The 19,170-nt window shown below is 45.2% G+C and overlaps 1 protein-coding gene across 5 annotated transcripts in view; it reads right to left on the bottom strand.

Annotated features, from left to right (window-relative positions):
• LOC117580683 (insulin-like growth factor 2 mRNA-binding protein 1) overlaps positions 1–19,170 on the bottom strand; it is a 30,550-nt gene that overhangs the window by 11,240 nt on the left and 140 nt on the right. Inside the window, exon 1 of one of the 5 annotated variants that reach the window (XM_034267303.1) lies at positions 10,901–11,708. The exons of 1 other annotated variant lie outside the window; for it this stretch is intronic. In XM_034267303.1, the coding sequence (XP_034123194.1) occupies positions 10,901–11,013 (113 nt within the window). In that variant the 5' untranslated portion in view covers positions 11,014–11,708. Of the gene's footprint in view, positions 1–911; positions 1,275–10,900; positions 11,709–19,170 lie in introns of those variants that run through there. 3 more of the 5 variants (XM_034267306.1, XM_034267302.1, XM_034267304.1) reach the window with 3 other exon arrangements.

Genomic DNA, 19,170 nt, shown 5'->3' with positions numbered 1-19,170 from the left:
GACAGCGATGCGACCATTGAAAATGGACAAAGAGCGCCACACCAGCAACCAGTCCACGCCAGCAACACCCATCCATATCACAAGCTCGAAAACAAACATTTGCAGATGCAGACATATACTCGTAGTACCCCTTTTTGCCCCTGAAATTCCACTGGGGTATTTGGATTTTAGTCCCCATAAGGATGATATTTATACAAATCATAAAATATTCACAGTAGCTTCTACCAGATCTTGTACAAAGAACAACGAATTTTTAATGGAATTTATGAGAGAGCTCTATGAAAAAAAATAAATAAAAGCGAGTCCGCTAGGGTATTCAAAGCTTCGCCCTTCGCTTGCGACTTTGTGATTCATTTTAATTTGAACCACATGACAGAATGATGAATGACATAAAGGATACACAGAGAGAATGAGAGAGACACGGGGGCAATGGTGAAATTGTCTTTCACTTAAACGGGGATTAATGACCGGACATTCCCCTGTGCCTCAACATTTGTACATATGTACATAGTACACACACATGCATGTACATATGTATCATCATTCCTGCAACCCTCTCTCTCATGTTTTTGGCTCTAATTTGTCCGATTAGTTTGACTTTGAATAAATTGACTGATTCTACGATTATCGGAGGCACTTGATCAATGAATGTGCCATATGCATCTTAAAAGTTGTGACCAACACAGTTCCGTTCCAAGAGTCCCACGCCTAAAAAAGGCAACGAAAACTGCAATTCCCCAAGTGTGGGAGTGAGTATGAAAATGAGTACACGAATACGGGAGTGGAAAATGTATATGTATTTATGTATGTAGATATGGTTAGGGGTACATGAATGGTGGGAGGCGGACGGTACACATACAGACGGGAGGGAGGGAGACGGAAAACAATCCCGACCTAATAAAAACACTCACCGATCCAAGTACCGTATAAATGTTTGTTGTTTTTGTTGATAGAAAACGTTGTTGTTGTTTGGTATATTGTTGTTAATATTATTGTTATTATTATTGAGTCTATTTTGGTTGTTGTGGATGTTGTTGATATTGTTGTTTGGGTGCATCTTTGCTTATTTTTTATGTATGTATTTTTTCGATTTTCGAATATATTGATTATAATATTGTACAAATATTATTTAACTTTTCCAAACTGTTATCGTGTGTCGCCAAGGGCCCGCGCCGTTTTTTCCACTTGCACTTCCTGACACCGTCCACTCAATCTCGATCGACTACTGGATGTTTCTTTTGGTTATTTTTTTCGTGTGTGTTTTTCTATTGTCTGTCTATATTTCAATTCGCATATGGGAATAAGCCATATATAGATAGATTGAGAGAGAAAGAGAGAGAGAGAGAATGTTAGAAGCACGCTAGAAGTGAGAGGGCATAGCTTTGGTCACGTTTGTGGGGTGCAAGAGCAGCAGTTATTTTACTGCTTCCGCGTTCCATCCTGTCTCTCTCTCTCCTTCTAACTCTCTCTCTCTCTCTAACTGTTGCTTATCTTTGACAATACTCCATCCACTCTTTAATCTCTCACCTTCCAGCGCTCTCTTTCTCTAAAAAAAAGCTTTTGCTGATACGACTTGTTTTTGCTTAAGCTTTTGTGCTCTCTTTAACGTCTGCCTTCTCTCTTTAAGTCTTCCAGTGATTCTTCTTTAAGCGCTTTCTGGTCCCTCTCCCTCGCTCACTGCGCTGATTCTTCTAGTTCTTGTTCTTTTTATTTTTAGTGGTCATGCGTATGGGCTTTAGTTTTCTTTGCGATTCTTTTTGTATCGCTTTTCTTCTATTCCCACAGCATGACTCACATGAACACGACAGCCACACAAAGTACACACTCACACACGTACGGAAAGAAAGAGAAGCATATGAAGAGAAAGAGAGCGATCGCCTATCACGCATTAGTGGGACAAGCAGCAGCGCCTCGTCTCGCATCGCCGTGATTGAACCATTTTCTGATTTCTGATCCGTGATCCGATGTGAAAACGTGTTTGGCTAATTAGCAACAGCCACTACCGCCACATTCTGCAGTCCCCGCAGTAGTCCGGTCTGACCAGGGTTGCCACCATCGACGGCCACAACCAGCACCAGTTACCGTTATATGCACTATGGGTATAAATGCCAGAGACTGCACAAAGCTAAGGCGTGCAAAGTAGGTCAGTGTCCTACTGCTGCTGCGCCACACATGGCACACATGGATTTTTAACCAATTGATTTATCTTCACCGTATGCGGTGCACACTTCTCCAACAACAAAAGAAATGGAGCAAAAGTTTGCTTTAAAACACTTAGGACATTGCAAAATATTAGAAAAGCAAAATTTGAAAATCAGCTCCAACACAGGAGAAGAGACAGCACTCTCGTAACTCGTAATGAGGATCGTTAGATAAGAGCTCTTTCTTAATTTCTTGTTCTGCCAAATTCCGACTACCATAGCAGTTGCTCCCAGCAATAGCAGAAGATGTAACCCGATGAGGAATCTACAAATATGCATACGAATTGGGATTCAAGGAAACCGTTTATATTCTGCCTTCTTCAGCACAAAAAAAAAAACAAAAACAGTAAAACAAATAAATTCCGACTGTTGGGTATCTTAAATGCGATCTCCTAATGCGCATTGGCCACAAGCGCCTTTGTTTTTCCTTCTCCGATTGGTTTGGTTGCGGTTTTGGACAAATTGGTGGCACAGCAGTTTCTCAAAGACAAAGTTGCGCGAATTCAACATGATCTCTGGGTATCGCTCTGGCTTTAGCTTTAGCCTTTGCTTTCAGATTCTTCTTGGAAACAGTTTATGGGATCATCATTATCATCGACTCGGAGTTGGTTTTGGTTTCCTTTGCCTTGTGCTCAACGCAAGGCATTGGGGTTTAGTGAAAAGGCAACGGCAACCAACAGAGACAGGGAGAGAGAGATGAGAAAATGCGGCGTCGGCGGAAAGTTACACACCGGTGTCTGTCATAACGGTATTCAATGCAAAAAGATTTGTTATTTTTGTTTTTTGTGTGATGTTCTTCTGCACTCCACTCCACTCCACTCCACTCCACTCTTCTCTTTACTTGACATGCCTTGTCTGCTCTTCGGTCCACTCTCCATATGTGGGTGTCTCTGCATGTTGCTGAACGTGAACGACCGTGCCTGTGTGTTTGTGTGTGTGTTTTTTGTAGATAAACGCACGACCACACGACAATCAGAAGGGGAGGAGGAGGAGGGAGAAATACAAGGCAAATGGGTGGCAAAAACTACGAAATAGCGTGGGCAGGAGAGATTGGGGCTAAAGACACGACACACACTTTTGCTTTTTTTACGGTTCTTTCGTTGCTGCTACTGCTGTTGTTGGTGTTTCTTGCACTATTTTTCGTTTGTTTTAGTGGCAAAAAAAAATTGAAAAAAAAAAAACGAATACTGTATCAATCATATTTCCTCTTTAACCAAATTTGTGCCTAAAAGCGAGAGCGCGCTCGTAGTGTGGAAATGACAGAATACGAAAAAATATACATGTATATGCACATACATATGTACATAATTTAAAAAAAAGAACCACACGTACACGAAGTACCGACACACACACACAGTTATATACACACACCAATTGGCTGGCTTATAATATTTTATAATTGTTGCTTTTGTTGTTTCGGTTCTGTTGCTTTTTATTTGTGCAACTACGCCGCGTATTCCGAAAAGACCGGGAGAAAGAGTGAAGAGTGAATGACAAAATAGAAATACGTAAGCGCTCAATCGGCTCGGCACGTAACACTCATACGCTACGTCGGAGTTGGAGTTGCGTTGGTTTTGAGCGAGATTGGCCTTCGTGTGGGGAAAAGCACTCGTACTAAACCGGAGAGCTTATTTTGCGTTTCGTTATGAGTGCAAGACAGACGTAGTGGCCGAGAGTTGCCAGATGGGAGAAAATTACAATAAAATGATCTAACGAAAAAACCTGTTGCCCCATTCAAACGACATCGAAAATTCAGCAACAACTTTGCCCTCTGTTATTCACCGGGATTAAAGTCTTTTGCAAAATATAAATATCATTTGATCAGCGAAACCGAAATGCTTAATAGCAGTGTATTCGCAATACTGACTGGTGCTTGCTTTTCGCCAAAGAGCAGCAGAAACACAAACGGCAGGCAGACAGCTCCAGTAGTAGCAGCAGCAGTAGCAGGCGGCCCCCAAAGCAGAATGCGAGAGTGAGCGAAAATGGAGTGGTGCGAGGGGAAGGGGCGAACGAGAACAAGACGACGGCGGTGGGCCGAGAGTTGCCGCCAGCAACAGAGCCCCACTGAAAGGCGTGAGAGGAGACAGAGAGAGAGAGAGAGAGAGCGTGGATGAGAAAACAAGTGAGTGACAGTGAGTGAGTCAAAGTTTCGGAACGAACGAACGCCAATAAAACTTCGGTTTCTCGTGTCTCTTTGTATGGTTGTGTGTTTTGCGAAAACACAGAGGAGGTGAAGGAGGAGAAATGATGACGGAGAGGCCCCGCAATTAACGTAAGACCATAACGTGCTATAACAAAGCGATGCCAGACTGATGGAAAGGGGAGCACAAGAGTAGTCCAAGTTTTGAGTGAATTTAATTAAATTCAGTTATTTTAGGAAGTGCTTTTATGAAAATATTTTCCCCTAGTATATTTTTCCAATAATTAATGTTGTTAAATTATTCTCCCGTAATTTTGTATTTGTACTATTCATTGTATTTAATACGATCAATTGGATTCCACATTTAGGATCCACAAATGCAACCACCACTCTGGCAACGCTGGCCGTTTGTCAAGTGTCACAGAAAGAGCACGAACGTTCTCTTTCAAGATTGTTGCTCTGTTTTGCACTCGCTTTTGCTCTCTTATGTGAACGATCAGGCGTCGAGCGTGTGTGTACGGGCATGTTTTGGCATTTGTTATTGCAGGCGGTCGGCGACTCTCTTTCCTTTCACGTTCTCTTTGTGTGTTCTCTTCCCATAGCAAAGTGCAGCAACAGATTACGTCACGCCCTGCATGCGTGCATTGCTGCTACCGCCACGCGTGCCTTTGTATGCGTGCGTGTGTGTGTTTGTTGTTGTGGTTCATGCGGTTGTTTTGGCATGGAATCCGACCCTCGACCCCCGACGCGACCCTGTCGCAAAACAACAAAGACAACAGGAGCGCGCGCGCGCGTCAACTATTTGTTATTTCCGGTCATTGATTGCCTTTACATACGTACATACATCTATACATTTCTGTGTCCCAACACACACATATGCATGTGTGATAATTACACGCTTGCCAACACTGTCAGCACCAGCAACACATACGTATGTACTATGTATGTATGTATGTACATTTGCAACCATATGCTGACCGCAAAAAAAAAGACCAGGAATATAAAACGCGGCCAGCAAAAGTTGAGTGAATAAAGCGAGAACAACGGTTAAAACAGTTGTAAACAGGCGGCAACAAACCGCTTAACTTATAATACACAAGAGATGAAGAGAGGGAGAGAGTGTGTGTGAGAGTGAGAGCGGGAGCGGGCACAGAGCTCTGCCCCGCTGCTCATTTCGGAGGTTCAATGGCCTGAACAGCGGCCCTCCTCTCCCCACCTGCCCACACGTTCCCCAACGCTCCCCACTAAAAGCCGACCGACCGACGCCGGCCACGTTGATCATGAATTGCTGATAGTGCGACGACGACGACGACGACGACGACGGCAGCAGTAGCAGAAAGAGATCGCGAGTTGTGGTAGCCGCGAAGCTAACCCTTTTTCGCGATTCCCGCGGTGAAATGCTTTCTTCTTCTCTTCTCTTCTCTTCTCACACAAATAGAGGGAGAGAGTCGAGTCGAGTCGAGTCCTTGTTGCGGATCACTTAATTTCTATGTCCCTACCTGCGTGTCGAGAACACACGCAAGGACACAACAGGAAGAAAAGGGTTGCCTGGCTCCCGCGATCACACGCGGCAGGGACTTGCAGCAGCTGCCACTCGCGAAAAGAAAGTGATCGCGCCAGCGAAATAACGGGTATGGTTATGGTATGGCATGGCATGGCATGGGGATGGGTAAAGAAAGTCCAAGTCCAAGTCCAAGTCCTGTGTGGGTAAGAACAGTTGGACGGAGAGGAAACTCGCAAACATCATGATGATGTTCGTTTCATTTCGTTTTAAAATGAAGGAACACCATAGCCAAAGCCACCTCTAAAACCTTACAAACAAAAAAAGGAGGAAAAGGAAGCCCCGACGACGGTGGCAACCCTTCTTCCAAACACACACACACACAGCGAGAGAGAGAGAGATTCTGCCGACGCAGCCTCCTGGTCCCGGGATGTGTGCCCACTACCTCACTGTCATCGCATCGCATCGGATCGCACCATCTATGCATCTCCAGTCCTGCATGCCTCTCCCTGCCTGCTCAAGTGCCAGTGCCAGTGCCAGTGCCTGTGCCCTATGCCTTCCTTTCCTCTGGCAGCGTATTTCGTGTTTTACTTTTGCTTTTGCTTTTGGTGTGTTTGAAAAACTAAGCCAGCAGTAACACGAATCTTCAGACACAGATCCAGATGCACACATACTCATCCCTGTGTATGTGTGTGTGTGTGTGTCGTTGTCGCTGTGAAATTCTTGGAAATTTCTAATGAACACAAACTCAAAAAGGAGCACACAAAAATGTAGTTAAACAACAAAGAAACAACAGGCCAAGAATGTGATGCCACTAAGAGAGAGCAAGATCAAGAGAGACTGGGAGAGAGAGAGAGAGAGAGCGGAATGCGAGACATGAGAGATGGAGCTGGGGAGAGCAAGAGAGACTTAGCAATCGTTCAACAATTAGATGCCACACGATCGATACCTTGATAAGCGATAACTTTGAAACAGATAGGCACAAACAGGCAGAGGGAAAGAGAGAGAGAGTGGAGTGCATCCGATAACGATAACAAACTGCACTTTTCAGGATCGATATCTAACAATCTAATTCCAAAAGCGGTGCCCCAAGTCATTGCATCTTTTCCCCAGCTTCTTTTCTTTCGGTGTTCTGTGTGTCATTTCCAGATTCGATTCCGAAATACGAACTGCGTGTGTGTGATTACAGCATATTGGAATTAGGGCAGGCCAAGACTACCTCTCTCTCTTCACTCTCCACTCTCCACTCTCTACGCTACCACACTTTGCTCCTACCTGACATCGACACACACACACACACACACACACAGAAGAACTCTCCACGGGCTACGCTACCCGCCTACCTGCCCTCACACAGAAAAACATTTGCATCCTGTTTGCCTCCAGAGTCCAAATCAGAATTCGGGTGTCCTTCTGCCCTTCCGCTGGCAAGATCCACCACGAACAATATGGGGCAACAAATACCAACCACAATTCGGGCAGGGCAGCCCAAAATGTAGGTAAGTGTCCGCCGAGTCGACTCGACTCGACTCTCTGTCCCACTGTCAGAGCAGAGGAGTCTCCTCCTCCACCGTCTGCAGCGTCTGTCTGTGGCCCCTCCAGTACTTGATTTCATTCAAAACGTTTTGATTCTCTATAAAGCATGGAGGTTTATGTGCTGCTTAAGCACACAGAAATAAATCTCTGGAGTGTGGAGTGAAACGGGTGAAGAGCGGGCATAGAAACCATAATGAGATCGAACTATTCCATGGCAATCGCGGATATTCCTTCACTTTTCTTATCTGTTTCAATATTCCAGCTATGAAATTGATTCGAATTAGTTGTAAGAGTATTTGCAGCTTCGTTTTGTATTTATTTGCTTGCTAAACAAAGGCGGGGGCGAACGACAGGGAAAGGATTGAGGACGGAGAGTGGAATGAAGGAATGAATGGGTTGCCAAGCAATGGACCAAGGTCAGGCCTCGAAGCACAGCCACAGCTGCCACAGGAGTAGCAGCAGTAGCAGAAATTTGCTTAGATTCTGTCAGGATCTACATAGAAACGAGATCCGAGATCCGAGATCCTACCCCCAAACAAAAAACAGAGCTGTGCAGTGAAAATACTCGTTGGCCGCAGAGCTGAAAGGATCCTTCTACTAATTTGACTGTCAATCAAAAGCAAAAGGCGAGCAAGGACGCGGAACAGGAAGCAGCAGCAGCCTCCAGCCTCCAGCCTCCTGCCTCCTGCCTGATAATCGATGGGAATCAAATTTGCTTCCAAAAATTTCCCAAAAACAAAAAAAAACAAAACAAAAAACCTTCTTAGAAGGGGAGCGAGCGTGCGAGAAGGTGCTCAAACAAGCGCCTAAGTGGCAAGCGATACAACAGATACAACAGATACCCAGATACAAGATACAGCACAGATGCCAGGCATGAAAAAGGGTTGAGCGACAGAGAGAGAGAGATTAGATGGGAGGCAGGGTAGATGGACGACAAATTGGCAAACGACTGACGACTGACGACTGGGCTGGCTGGCTCTTCCAGGGCCTCAGAGTCTCGAAGCCTCAGTCCCCCCCTCCATCCACAGGCGTCACAGGCGTTTGTCTGCCAAGTGAACAAACATTAGATGGACACACAGAACTACAGATGGAAATATAATGGCAAAAGGCTGCCACCAAAGCAGCATCCTTCATATGTATAATTAAAAAATGTTTGAGCACTCGCAGAGAGAGAGAGAGCGAGAGAGGCGAACGCTCAGCGGAAATATGATAAACGTGTTTCTGCCTAGAAAATACAAAGCAAAAAAACAGAACGCTGAACAGAAGCTGAGGCCAGTACGGATCGTGGATGGGGAGGAGGCAAGGGAAAGCCCCTTCTAAACCTAACAAAAAAAAAAAAAAGGCCAAAATCATATTTCCTCCAACTCAAAGCAAAACAAAAAATGTTCCACTGAGGAAACCTGATCATCATATGAGGGGCATACACACACCAATGCACAACTCAACGATATAGAAGTGTATGAGAAGATCTCAAAGATACAACACTGAACCCTTCCCTTTTTTCTAAGCACAAAAACCTAAAGCAGAAGCAGAAGCAGAAGCAGAAAGCCTCCTGTGGCAAGCGGCATGTTTCCTTTGGAGGATTAAACCAAATGCTACAGAAAAACGATTTCATTCTCTCACTCTCTCTCTCTGCCTCTCTCTCTCTCTCTCTCTCTCTCTTCGTATATATATATTTCTATATCTTTGTGTGTCTCTCTTGTTTCCCTGCTTCTCTTTTCTTGGTGTGTGAGATTCTTTTTTTTTTTTCGTTTTTTTTTTAAATTGTTTTCTTTTTGTTGGCTTTGAATTCCTTCAAAGAAATTCGTAAGGATTTTTGTTTTGTGCTGTTGCTACTCGGCTCGGTTTGCCTAGCAGCTTAGCCGTTGTTGCAACAAGCGGCTTAACACGCAACAAGCTGTGGCAGCAGCCCCCGACAGACACACCAACACACAGCCACAGGCAGAGCGAGAGCGAGGCACATCTAAACGGCATTAGACAAAGAGAGAGAAAGAGTCCTGGGAGCGACCACAGGCGTGATAAGTGCCTAGCAATGCGCTTTACCGCTGAGCGCAAAGCTCTCACAGATAAAGCTCTTTCTTTGGCTCAACATGTAGTGTTTATAAGATTGCTCTAGTTTTTACTGTGATGATTTCTGCTGTGCTGCATTCGGGCATTGTCTAGGGATCTTTTACCCTTTAAAGGTTAGGCGATTGCTTGCATGTCGTGTGCATGATGCTCGAAAAATACTTTCTTCAATGGATCAAAGCTGATCTTCTCCATAGTTACAACAGGAACCATTCAACCATTCAACCATTCACTTGGACAGCGCCTTCTTGGGGATGGCGAAGCGAAGAAATAATCTGTTTAGGTCTTGGATAAACATTTTCTTTAGCACTTGGAAGCTGAGCTGAAAGCCTCAACAGATTTGGGTCGAAGTTTGGTTTGAGTTGGACAATTCCCATTCCCCCATTCTGTCCATCCATTGATCGCTCTTCGCACCCTATTTGAACTCGATTCCACGTCCAGAGTCCAGCGTGTGTGCGTGCGGTGTGGCAAGTATATCAATTTTTGTCAGATCAGGAAGGAAGACTCCTCAGGCATCTCGGGGAAGGAGCATCAAAAAAGGGTGAGAGCTTAGATGCAGGTAGAGCTACTGTTTTGGCAGATAGAGAGAGAGAGAGAGAGAGAGAGAGAGACCCTTGGGGTCTCCGGGCTTTGGTTTTTATGTGACAATGATGATAGTTTCGCACTGCCCTGCCCTCCCCTTCCCTGCACCACCCTACTTGGAGGTGAGAGTTCCGTTCAGTTCCTAGGGCTGCCGCTGCTGCTGCTGGGGCTGCTCCTTCCAGTGTTTGCTTACACCACTTGAGCCTTGAGGGAAACGTTGATGAGGGTCAGAGGATGAGGAGGATCTTTCGTGGTCTTTTTTCTTGCACTGAGAGCCTTTTTTTACCGCCGCTGCTGCTACTGCTGCTGCTGCTGCTGCTGCTGCATGCCACTGGGTGATATGCCCAATTTATCACAGGAAATTAGCTGCTATTTAGCAGCGTTGTATGTCCAAAAGGAGTTGTTGCGAGCGAAGGGCAAGCTTCATGTTATTTGGCGTGATAATTTGTGCAATTGTGGATTGGCCAGAAAGACCAATCCCTATCCTTCCTTCCCCCTTTGTTAGCTTACAGAGACACAGAGTAGAGTAGATTTTTGTGGGCAGCGCAAACGAATTGGTTGCCGCCATTTTTTGTTGCGTCCGTCTCAAGTACTCTGGCAGGGAGGGAGAATGGGAGTGGGGAGCAAGGAGCAAGGAGTAGGGCCTGGTGGTATATCCTTGAGTTCTTGTGGGTGGCAAAGCTACAAAGCATCACACAAACAAAACTACACAAACAAATCTACAGTTTACAGTTTATGGTGTTGGGGGGGGGTATTTGAATGGGTGGGGAATTCAGTGATAGTACGAGTAGATGGGTATGGTTTTAGGTTCTTGGCATAGAGATGGCAGATAGAGGATGTTTTATGTATCCTTGTGATTTGATAGTTACATACCTTGAGGTGCCAGCACCTTCCAACTGCTGCCGATCCAATGGCGGATCGAAGATCTGTTCGCGATCCTCCTTCGATAGCTCCAAGTCGGCGAATTGATCCAATTCGGATGCCATGTTTGCTGCTTTCGTTTTGTTGTTTATTCTTTTTTGTTGGCTTAACGAGGGACTTGGATTTGTTTGATCGACTTTCCGGGCTTTGGCTTAGCACGCGTTTATATACGATATACGATATACGATATATAAAGTAGTCTTTATAGCAATAATTATGTTTTTTTTTTCGTGTGTGTTTGTTTCTTCTCTGCCTAAACGATGTGAAAACCGAAATTTATTTCTTGGGGAGGAGCACTTTAGAATTTCTGAATTTCGGGGCTTGGCTTGCAGGAGGGTTGATTTGCGTTGCTTTGCTTTGCTTTGCTTTACTTTGATTCGAAAAGAGCTTTAAAAATACCTTTCTTACTCTTACTCTCACTCTTAGTCTTCACTTTCTCTTTTTTCTTTACTTTTCCCCGTGTTTTTCATGTGGTTTTGTTTTGTTGTTGGGTGGGAGGAGGATGGAATGATGGAACTTTTTTTGCTCTTTGCTTTTTTCTCGCTCAATTACTCGATTCACACATGTCCTGGACGATTACTCTTTTTTTGCTTGCTTTTTGTTATTATTGGTCGTAGAAACAAATCTTTTTCTGAGCCCGGAAAAACTTTTGGTTTGGTCAGGGGTCTGGCGTTTCTTTGTTTGAAATATATTTGATTTTTTAGTGGTGTCGCGTTAGCATTTCTTATGTTTTACTTATTGATTTTCTGTTTGGGGTCTTTACACCGTTTCCCGTTTTGTTTTGTGTTCGTTGTTTAATTTGTTGAAAACCGTTTTTGGTTGTTGAATTTTGTTACAATTTTTACGTTGTGGTTTTTGTGCGCTCAAATTTAGTTTTCCTTGGGAGAGAGAGTTCCAAACAAAAATTGGTTTTCTTTTAGGATTTTGTTGTTGTTGTTTTTATATGTGGTGTCAGTTGAGCCAAAAAGGGAAGAATAATCTGTGAAAGAGAATGGTGTTAAGTGGAAAAGTGTGGTTAGTTTTTGGATGGCCGTCAGCAAAATGTTTGTAGTCTTAAGCTTATGGCTGCGAGATTTTCCGCGACAGAGAGAGGTAGAGATGAAGAGCGAGAGGAAGAGGGAGTCGAGATAGGAAGGATTCTTTTGGTAAAGGCACCGACACGCAGGCACAGCTTTTTCTTCTGTTTTGCACCCACTAAAACAGCTGGGAGATCGCCGGCCGGCCGGCTTTCTTTTTTTGCTGTCATTGCTGGCACATACACAAACACACACACATACACACTGCTGTTTGCTTTCGTCATCAAGCTACTCGCGAGAGGGAGAGAAGACATCGAGAGAACTGGGCTATGCTATTGACTATTGGTGGGACGGTGGTGGTGGTGGACCATTAGAAGAGATTTATGCGTGAGAGCGAGAGCTTTTTTTTGGCTGCTGCTGCTGGCGCTGTCCCCAAAAGCTGATGACTTTGATCTTGGATCCCCCCTGCCAACAATCACTCTCCCTCTTTCCCTATATACCCGTGAGTGTGTTAAAAAAGTACCACTTCTCGCATATGGTCTCCAAAAAAAAAATGTGCCCAAAAATGGGGAAATTTTTTTGCTGCTGCTTTTCTGCTTTTGTTTTGTTTCGTTTCTTTCTGGTGGCTTACATTTAGTTGCTGTTGCTGTTGCTCTTGCTCTTGCTTTTGTTGCTATATATTTCTTGTGTTTTAATTTTTGATGTTTTCTTGTCGGCAGTGTCGTGCAGTGGGGCAGGGACGGGCAGGGGCAGCTGTGCAGAGTAGAGTAGTAGTGGTAAGGGGCGTGTGGGGAGGAGAGCGCAGATGATGTCAGAGTGCCGAATTTTTTTTGTGTGTTTGCTGTTGCTGCTGCTGTTGGTTTTTTGTGTGTGTGTGGATTTTGACTTTGATTTTGTGTTTACGCGCGTTTTGATAGTTTTATTATTTGTGATTGCCAAATTTACAGAATGGAATGTTTTCCAAAAACAAAAAAAGGTTCTTCAATATGAATTTACTTATTTTTTGGCAGGCGATCTTTTTTGGGGCAGCACCAAAAAATAACACAAAAAAAAATGGGAAAAGCAATATCTAGGGGACATTTTTGTATAGATAGATATATTTTTTTGTTGCACACCCACACACACACACACTTACACCCGCACCACACACTCAAACACGCACAAAGCAAACAAAAGTAAAACCAAAAATATTGTGAAAAAAAACAAGTCAAAGTCAAAAAATATGCCACGAAAAAAAAGAACAACAGTATGGAGAAGGCCCCCCTCTCGCACTTACTACACCCCCGCGCGCGTTCTCTGTGACTCTTTGCTGCTGCTTCTGCTCCTCTCTGGTGGCTCTCTCTCTCTCTCGCTCTCTGTGTGTGTGTGTGGGGGTCTTGTTGTTTTTGTTCAAGTTTTTCTCTAATTATTTGGGGACGCAGGCGTAGGCGCACATGGGGAACAGGGGCACGGGACGGGACACAGTAGGGGCCGCCCGTGACTGAATGAATGACGGATCCGTGGCGCGAAACGTGGAAAAACTTGAATACGTTTTTAGTTTCTGATAACAAAACCAACAAACACAAAAAAAAAATATAGGTATGGCTTGTCTTTGCGGTGTGCGGCGGTATTTTCGTGTGTTTTTGGTTTAAACAAATTGTTTTGTTGTATTTGCGAATGGTATATTTTTGGTGATTTTTTGTGTTTGTTTTTACTGGTGAAGGAGCAGAACGCGGAGCCGCGACGTTACGTTGCTTACAGATAGGATGGTACTGTGGGATAACAAATATCAACGGAAACGGAACTACTTTTATGAATTCGGTTAAAAGCGCCAACCGCCAAAAATTTAACCAAATTTCTGTTTGTTTCGTTGCCGCGGCCGAGAAAAGATTGAGACAGCAAAAGTCCACTGTGTCTCCTTTTACATTTTTCCACAACCACCGTACGGCCCGCCGCCGGCGTCGCTGTCGCTTCGGATTTTGAGTGTGATTTTGAGCGCCGCTCGCGCCTTGAGTGTTTGCTATGTTTTCGAGCTGATTGTTATTGTGAAAAGAACAATTACACTCAATGGGGAGTGCTGGTATGAAAGATTCTATACCCTCTATTTCGTGGTGCAACTTGAACTTGAAAACGACTCCGAGTGAGAGTTGGTAAACCAACATACTATGGGCCTTTAAATGTTAGCAAATGTTGCCAAAAATCATTTTGCTAAATGTTGCCCCATGTCTGCCTAAATGTTGCGGTACAACGCACTCAGATATAGTGGGAGCGCAGCTTTTGAACTTTGAGTGCGATTATGATTCGTATACAACAGCAAGAGCGACACCAGCAGCGTTGCTTGCTTAAGTTTTCTCGCGATTGTCGCTGCCGTTGTTGAATTGGGATTTTGAGTGCGACGCTAATTTCGGAGTTGTTTATTTTGAAGAGAAGAAACGCTAGCTGGTTTTTTTGGTTACAAACTTTTCATACAGTATATAACGATCAAGTTGTTCAAGGGTAGCAAGAGAAAACGCTGCTGTCGTCGCTGCTTGAGTGCGATGACCATTTCGCATGAGAGAAAAAGAGAGCACCAATGCTGGCGTGATGAGCGAGGCCAAATGTCATACAATTCAAATTTCGATACTTTTGTATGATAAACAACAAATATAAATAATATAGTTTCTATTTAAAAGAGGTATTAAAATTATATATTAGAATACTGCAACCCTCTCTTTCAACAGAGGAACGAGCAGCGGATTTTGAAGAGCTAATAGTAGGCCGCCATCAAAGAGCAGCAGCAGCAGCGGCAGAGCTGAAAGCAGCACATGCTAACAGAAGCAGCAACGCAAGAAGATAGCAGCAGCAGCAGAAGCAGCGCTGCGACAATTTCACTCGAGCGACATGCCTTTGGGATTCTTCTTTTTTTCGGCAATCGTCGTCGCCGCTGCTGCCCAAATTCCTATGCGCGTAGACAGAGTCGCGACGACGCTCACACAAGCAAACACACTCACACGCATACTCGCGCAGCCGGAGAGCCGCAGAGAGGCAGCAGCAGCACGAAACGGAAGAGCAGGCAAGAAGACGCACGAAAGCAAATGCGATTGCGGTATGTATTGCCGAAAATTTCAGTGAGTGAGCGAGTGAGCTAGTGAGTGAGTGTGAGTGAGTGAGTGGCCAAAAGACGTCGCAGTCGCCGTCGCTGTTGCCCAAAAAATGAAGAGAACCCACAAACAGACACACACTCACACACACACTCGCACCTACAGGCTGGCGAACGGGGGAACCATTGTGGATGGAGAGAGATGGTGACGACGACGACGACGGCGGCGCTTAAGTTCGAAAAGGAAGAAGGAAGCGGCAAAGGAAGTGGACACAAAAGCTGGTCCTGCTCCTGTTGCCCCTCTGCCGTTTCTTAGAAGGCAGCAACAAAAAACCAAAAAACAAAAAAAAATAGCGCAAAAAGCTGCCAAAAATTGAAAAACGCAAACGAAATGCGAGCAGTTGGAAAGGGGAAGGGGAAGGGGAAGGGGAAGGGGAGGACGAATCTGTCCAAAAATGCTTTAAGCTCGTTTCACAGGGAACCTAGTTACAGGGGATGGTGTGGGGCGGGGGGAGGCGTTTGCGAAGGGCTGGAAGGGGGCTAGTACAATGTCCTTGAGTTTATTTTTTTTTTTATTATATATTGTTTCGTTTTGCTGGCAAAAGTTCAAGTCCAAGAGAACGAAGATTAGTCCTTGTATTTTAGGCGCCCACATAAAGAGAACATTTTAGCGCCATTTCAATGTGTGTGTGTGTGTGTGTGTGTGTGTGTGTGTGTGTGTGTGTGTGTATCTATGTATGTATGTATGTACATTTGTACATATTATGTTCATAAATACATATTTACATTTATTATTTGGAAAATTATATAATCCCATGCGGCCTTTGAAATTTTCAAAATTGATTTAATGACTGGCAGGGTTTTGCTCCCTCTGTTTTTGGCATTGTTTGAACATTTTTGAGTGCTTGAAAATATCTTAAAATAATGTTCATCAAAGACTGGAAATATTAAGCTGAGATCCTTCAAGTCTGGTGCCCCACACACGATATAAATGAATTGATGGAAAATTGTATTAAAATGCGTTGACAAAAACGAACCAATCTAAAGAAAATTCTTTGAATATGGAGATGGAAAATTTAATAGAAAAATCCAACAAAATGTCTAAAGGAAGGCCTTCATTCCATGGGTCTCATTTCCCGTCATTCTGTCACAGCTTTTCCACTCAATTTCCCCCTCCATACCCCGTTCGCACGTTCGCTGCCGTTTGCTGTTGCAATTATCCAATTGAAAAGGGATGGGCCCGAAGGTCACTTGTTGCATGCAATGCGTTGCAACACTTTCAAAAGGCACAAGGCAAAGGAACAGGCACACTCCCATCCTCCCTGCCTCTTTGCCCTGCCCTGCCTTCTTCTTCTGGTTGTAAGCCCTGCACGCGTCGCAATCAAAACAAAATCAGAATTAAGAAGAGGCAGCGGCAGAGGCAGCAGCAGCAGCAGTGCCAGCAGCAGCAGCAGCAGCATCAGCGGTTGAGGTTGTGGCAGCAGGGAGGAGGATCCAGAGGTAAGAAAAGGAAAGGGTCCAAAAGGGGTGTGTGTGTGTGTGTGTGTGTGTGTGTGTGCGTGTGTGTGGCTGTGGCAACTGCAGCAATTGCAGTTGTTCAAGGTGACATTAATTGACGTTTAATAGGCATCATCTCAGACCGTCGAAAGGGTGCCCCTGCCTCAGCCTCTGCCTTTGCCATGCCCTGCGTTGTCGTGCCGCCCAAAAGGGTTGGCGGGCGGACAGTGCATGCCCCGAACCGAACCGAACCGAACGAAACCGAACTGAGCCGAACCGCACCGTGCCGAATCCCCTTGCCTGACAAGCCAATTAGCGGCTTGAAAAGCTTCCTTGCTGCTGCCACACAACCAACAAAAAGCTGCAACAAAAGTGCATCGTCAAGAGGGTTCAACCACCACAGGGGTGGCTATGGGCCATGGGCTATGGCAATGGCTCTGACTCGTCACGTTCCAATATTGCAACAAACATCCTCCCACCAACAAAGGGGGTTGCACCGCTCTGCCCAGCCCTGGCTGTTGTGTGGCCCGTCAGTGCGTCGTTGGTGGGCGTGGGCAGGCGGCCGTCCGTCCGTCCGTCCGTCCACCTTCTCCAGCCTGACCATCCTGATCACCCCTATTTGTGTGGCATCATCGGCGAATAACCGAAGGTTGACTGTCGTACGACCCGATACGACCCCCACGCAGCCAGCCTGTTGCACTCGTTGTTGCATGCGGCACAAAATGGCGCGCGCGCAGCAAACTGCAGCAGTAGAGGCCTGGCCAGAGTGGCAGCAACCCCGCAAAAGTATGCAATAGCAGGCCTATACCCCCCACACCACCCACCCAACAGCCCACGTGGCAGAGCGAAAGAGAACCCTTCCCGGGAGTCCTGCGAATGGCAATGTCGAGAGCTATGTGCATATTTCCGTGTACGTCCGTCTGTCTGTCCGTATGTCCGTTTGCTCTTATGTCCGCCTGTCTCTGTCTCTGGCTGTCCGCCCTCTGCGAATGGCTCTCTGCATGGGTGGTTGGGTGGTTGGGTGGTTGTGGCGGGCCGCTGTCGGCTCAGTGGTGGATTGCAATTTGACGAATGCAATGGCGAATGCAGATAGACGGACAATTGATGGATGGAAAGTTGCTGGAAGGGAAATGCCTTGGAAAATTGATGCAAATGGAAATAAAATGTAAATATTGTTACTGCATTGGTCTGTCCAGCTGCCAGGACCTGGAAGGTTTTAGTCTGTACCATATGACATTTCTAGAGCGCATTTTCCAATCAGAGCTACAAAATCGAGAAGCACTTTTTACCTTAAACTTTTTAATGCAACTTGTAACTGGTTTATCTTGCAATCTTGCAATATCAAGAGATTCTGATTTCGTGGATAATACAAATAAATATTTAAATATTTCATCTATCGAAAGATGAAGAGATGGATCTGCAAGGGTATATGGAAAAAATGATCTGAAAGCAGGATGGCGGCATGGCAGGGCCTGGCACAGACAAATGTGACACCGTTCTAGGGTTAATCTTCGGCGTATCCTGACGCCAGCTCTCTATCGCACACACAAAAACACACATACAGACACATACAGGCAACAAAAAAACACAGAACACAGGACATTAAACAATTGAACGCGAAATGATTTCAGCGGGGGGAATGGCAACGAGTGGCTACAGGACACGCCAACCATTATATAATAGATGAAGCGTGCAACAACGCCACAGAATGTGTGAGAGAGTGAGAGAGAGGGACAGACAGAGATAGAGAGAGAGAGAGAGAGAGAGAGAGAGATCGCAGCCAGCTGCCTACCTAAGCTTTTTCTTAGAGCCAAGCCAAAGGCTTTCAAGGACAGGGCCACAAATCATCTCTAATCTAAAGTACAGTACTGTCCGTTAGGGGATGAGATGAGAGATGAGAGTTGAGATGGCGGTAAGTAGATAAAGTAAACGAGAGAATATCTATCATTGGGGGTTGGGGGGATTGTGGGTAGGAAATCAAGGAATTTCTTATAGGTTTTTCGCATCTAATTCTGTCCCCTGGGTGACGGTGACGGTGACGGAGACGGAGACGGGGTTTGGGGCTGTTGAACTTTAAAATTGATTTAATTTTTCGCATCTTCCACGCGCATTTTGGCCCCACTCGAGAATGCATTAAATTTAGAAGAAACGAAACGAAACGAGATGAGATGAGACGAGTCAGATTAGAATGAGGAAGGAAGACGAAAGAAGCAGCAACAGCAGCGTCAGCGGCAGCAAAGAGAGAGGCAGACACTTCATTCATGCCACGCGCGTCTCGTGCTGTCGACATTTAAAATAGACACGGGATACCTCCAACCCAGCGGCACGCCACATCCAAGCGCAACCACAGTGGAGCCCAGCCACCATTGAGACACCCAAAACTCCATTGATGCCGTGTCCACACTCTAGGCAGCAGCTACAACAATGTTGCAACTATTTGTGGATGGGGTGTGTGCAGCATAGCGTACAAATCTTCCGTGAAAATTATGAACGAGAAAGGACCTACAAGTTGCAGAAGCCTGATGCCAGGCTTTTATAATTACATATAACTAAATACTTAAGAAGCTCCCTCCCTGCATCATCGATGTTCAATCAGTTTAGCAGCCAAAGATCTCACAGAGACTCGTGGGCCACATCCTTTTTGGTGTGTG

The sequence above is a fragment of the Drosophila guanche genome, unplaced genomic scaffold, assembly GCF_900245975.1.
Source record: "Drosophila guanche unplaced genomic scaffold, DGUA_6, whole genome shotgun sequence".
Lineage (NCBI taxonomy): Eukaryota > Metazoa > Arthropoda > Insecta > Diptera > Drosophilidae > Drosophila > Drosophila guanche.
The sequence above is the reverse complement of the archived record's forward strand: the minus strand, read 5'-3'. Positions and strand labels throughout refer to the sequence as shown.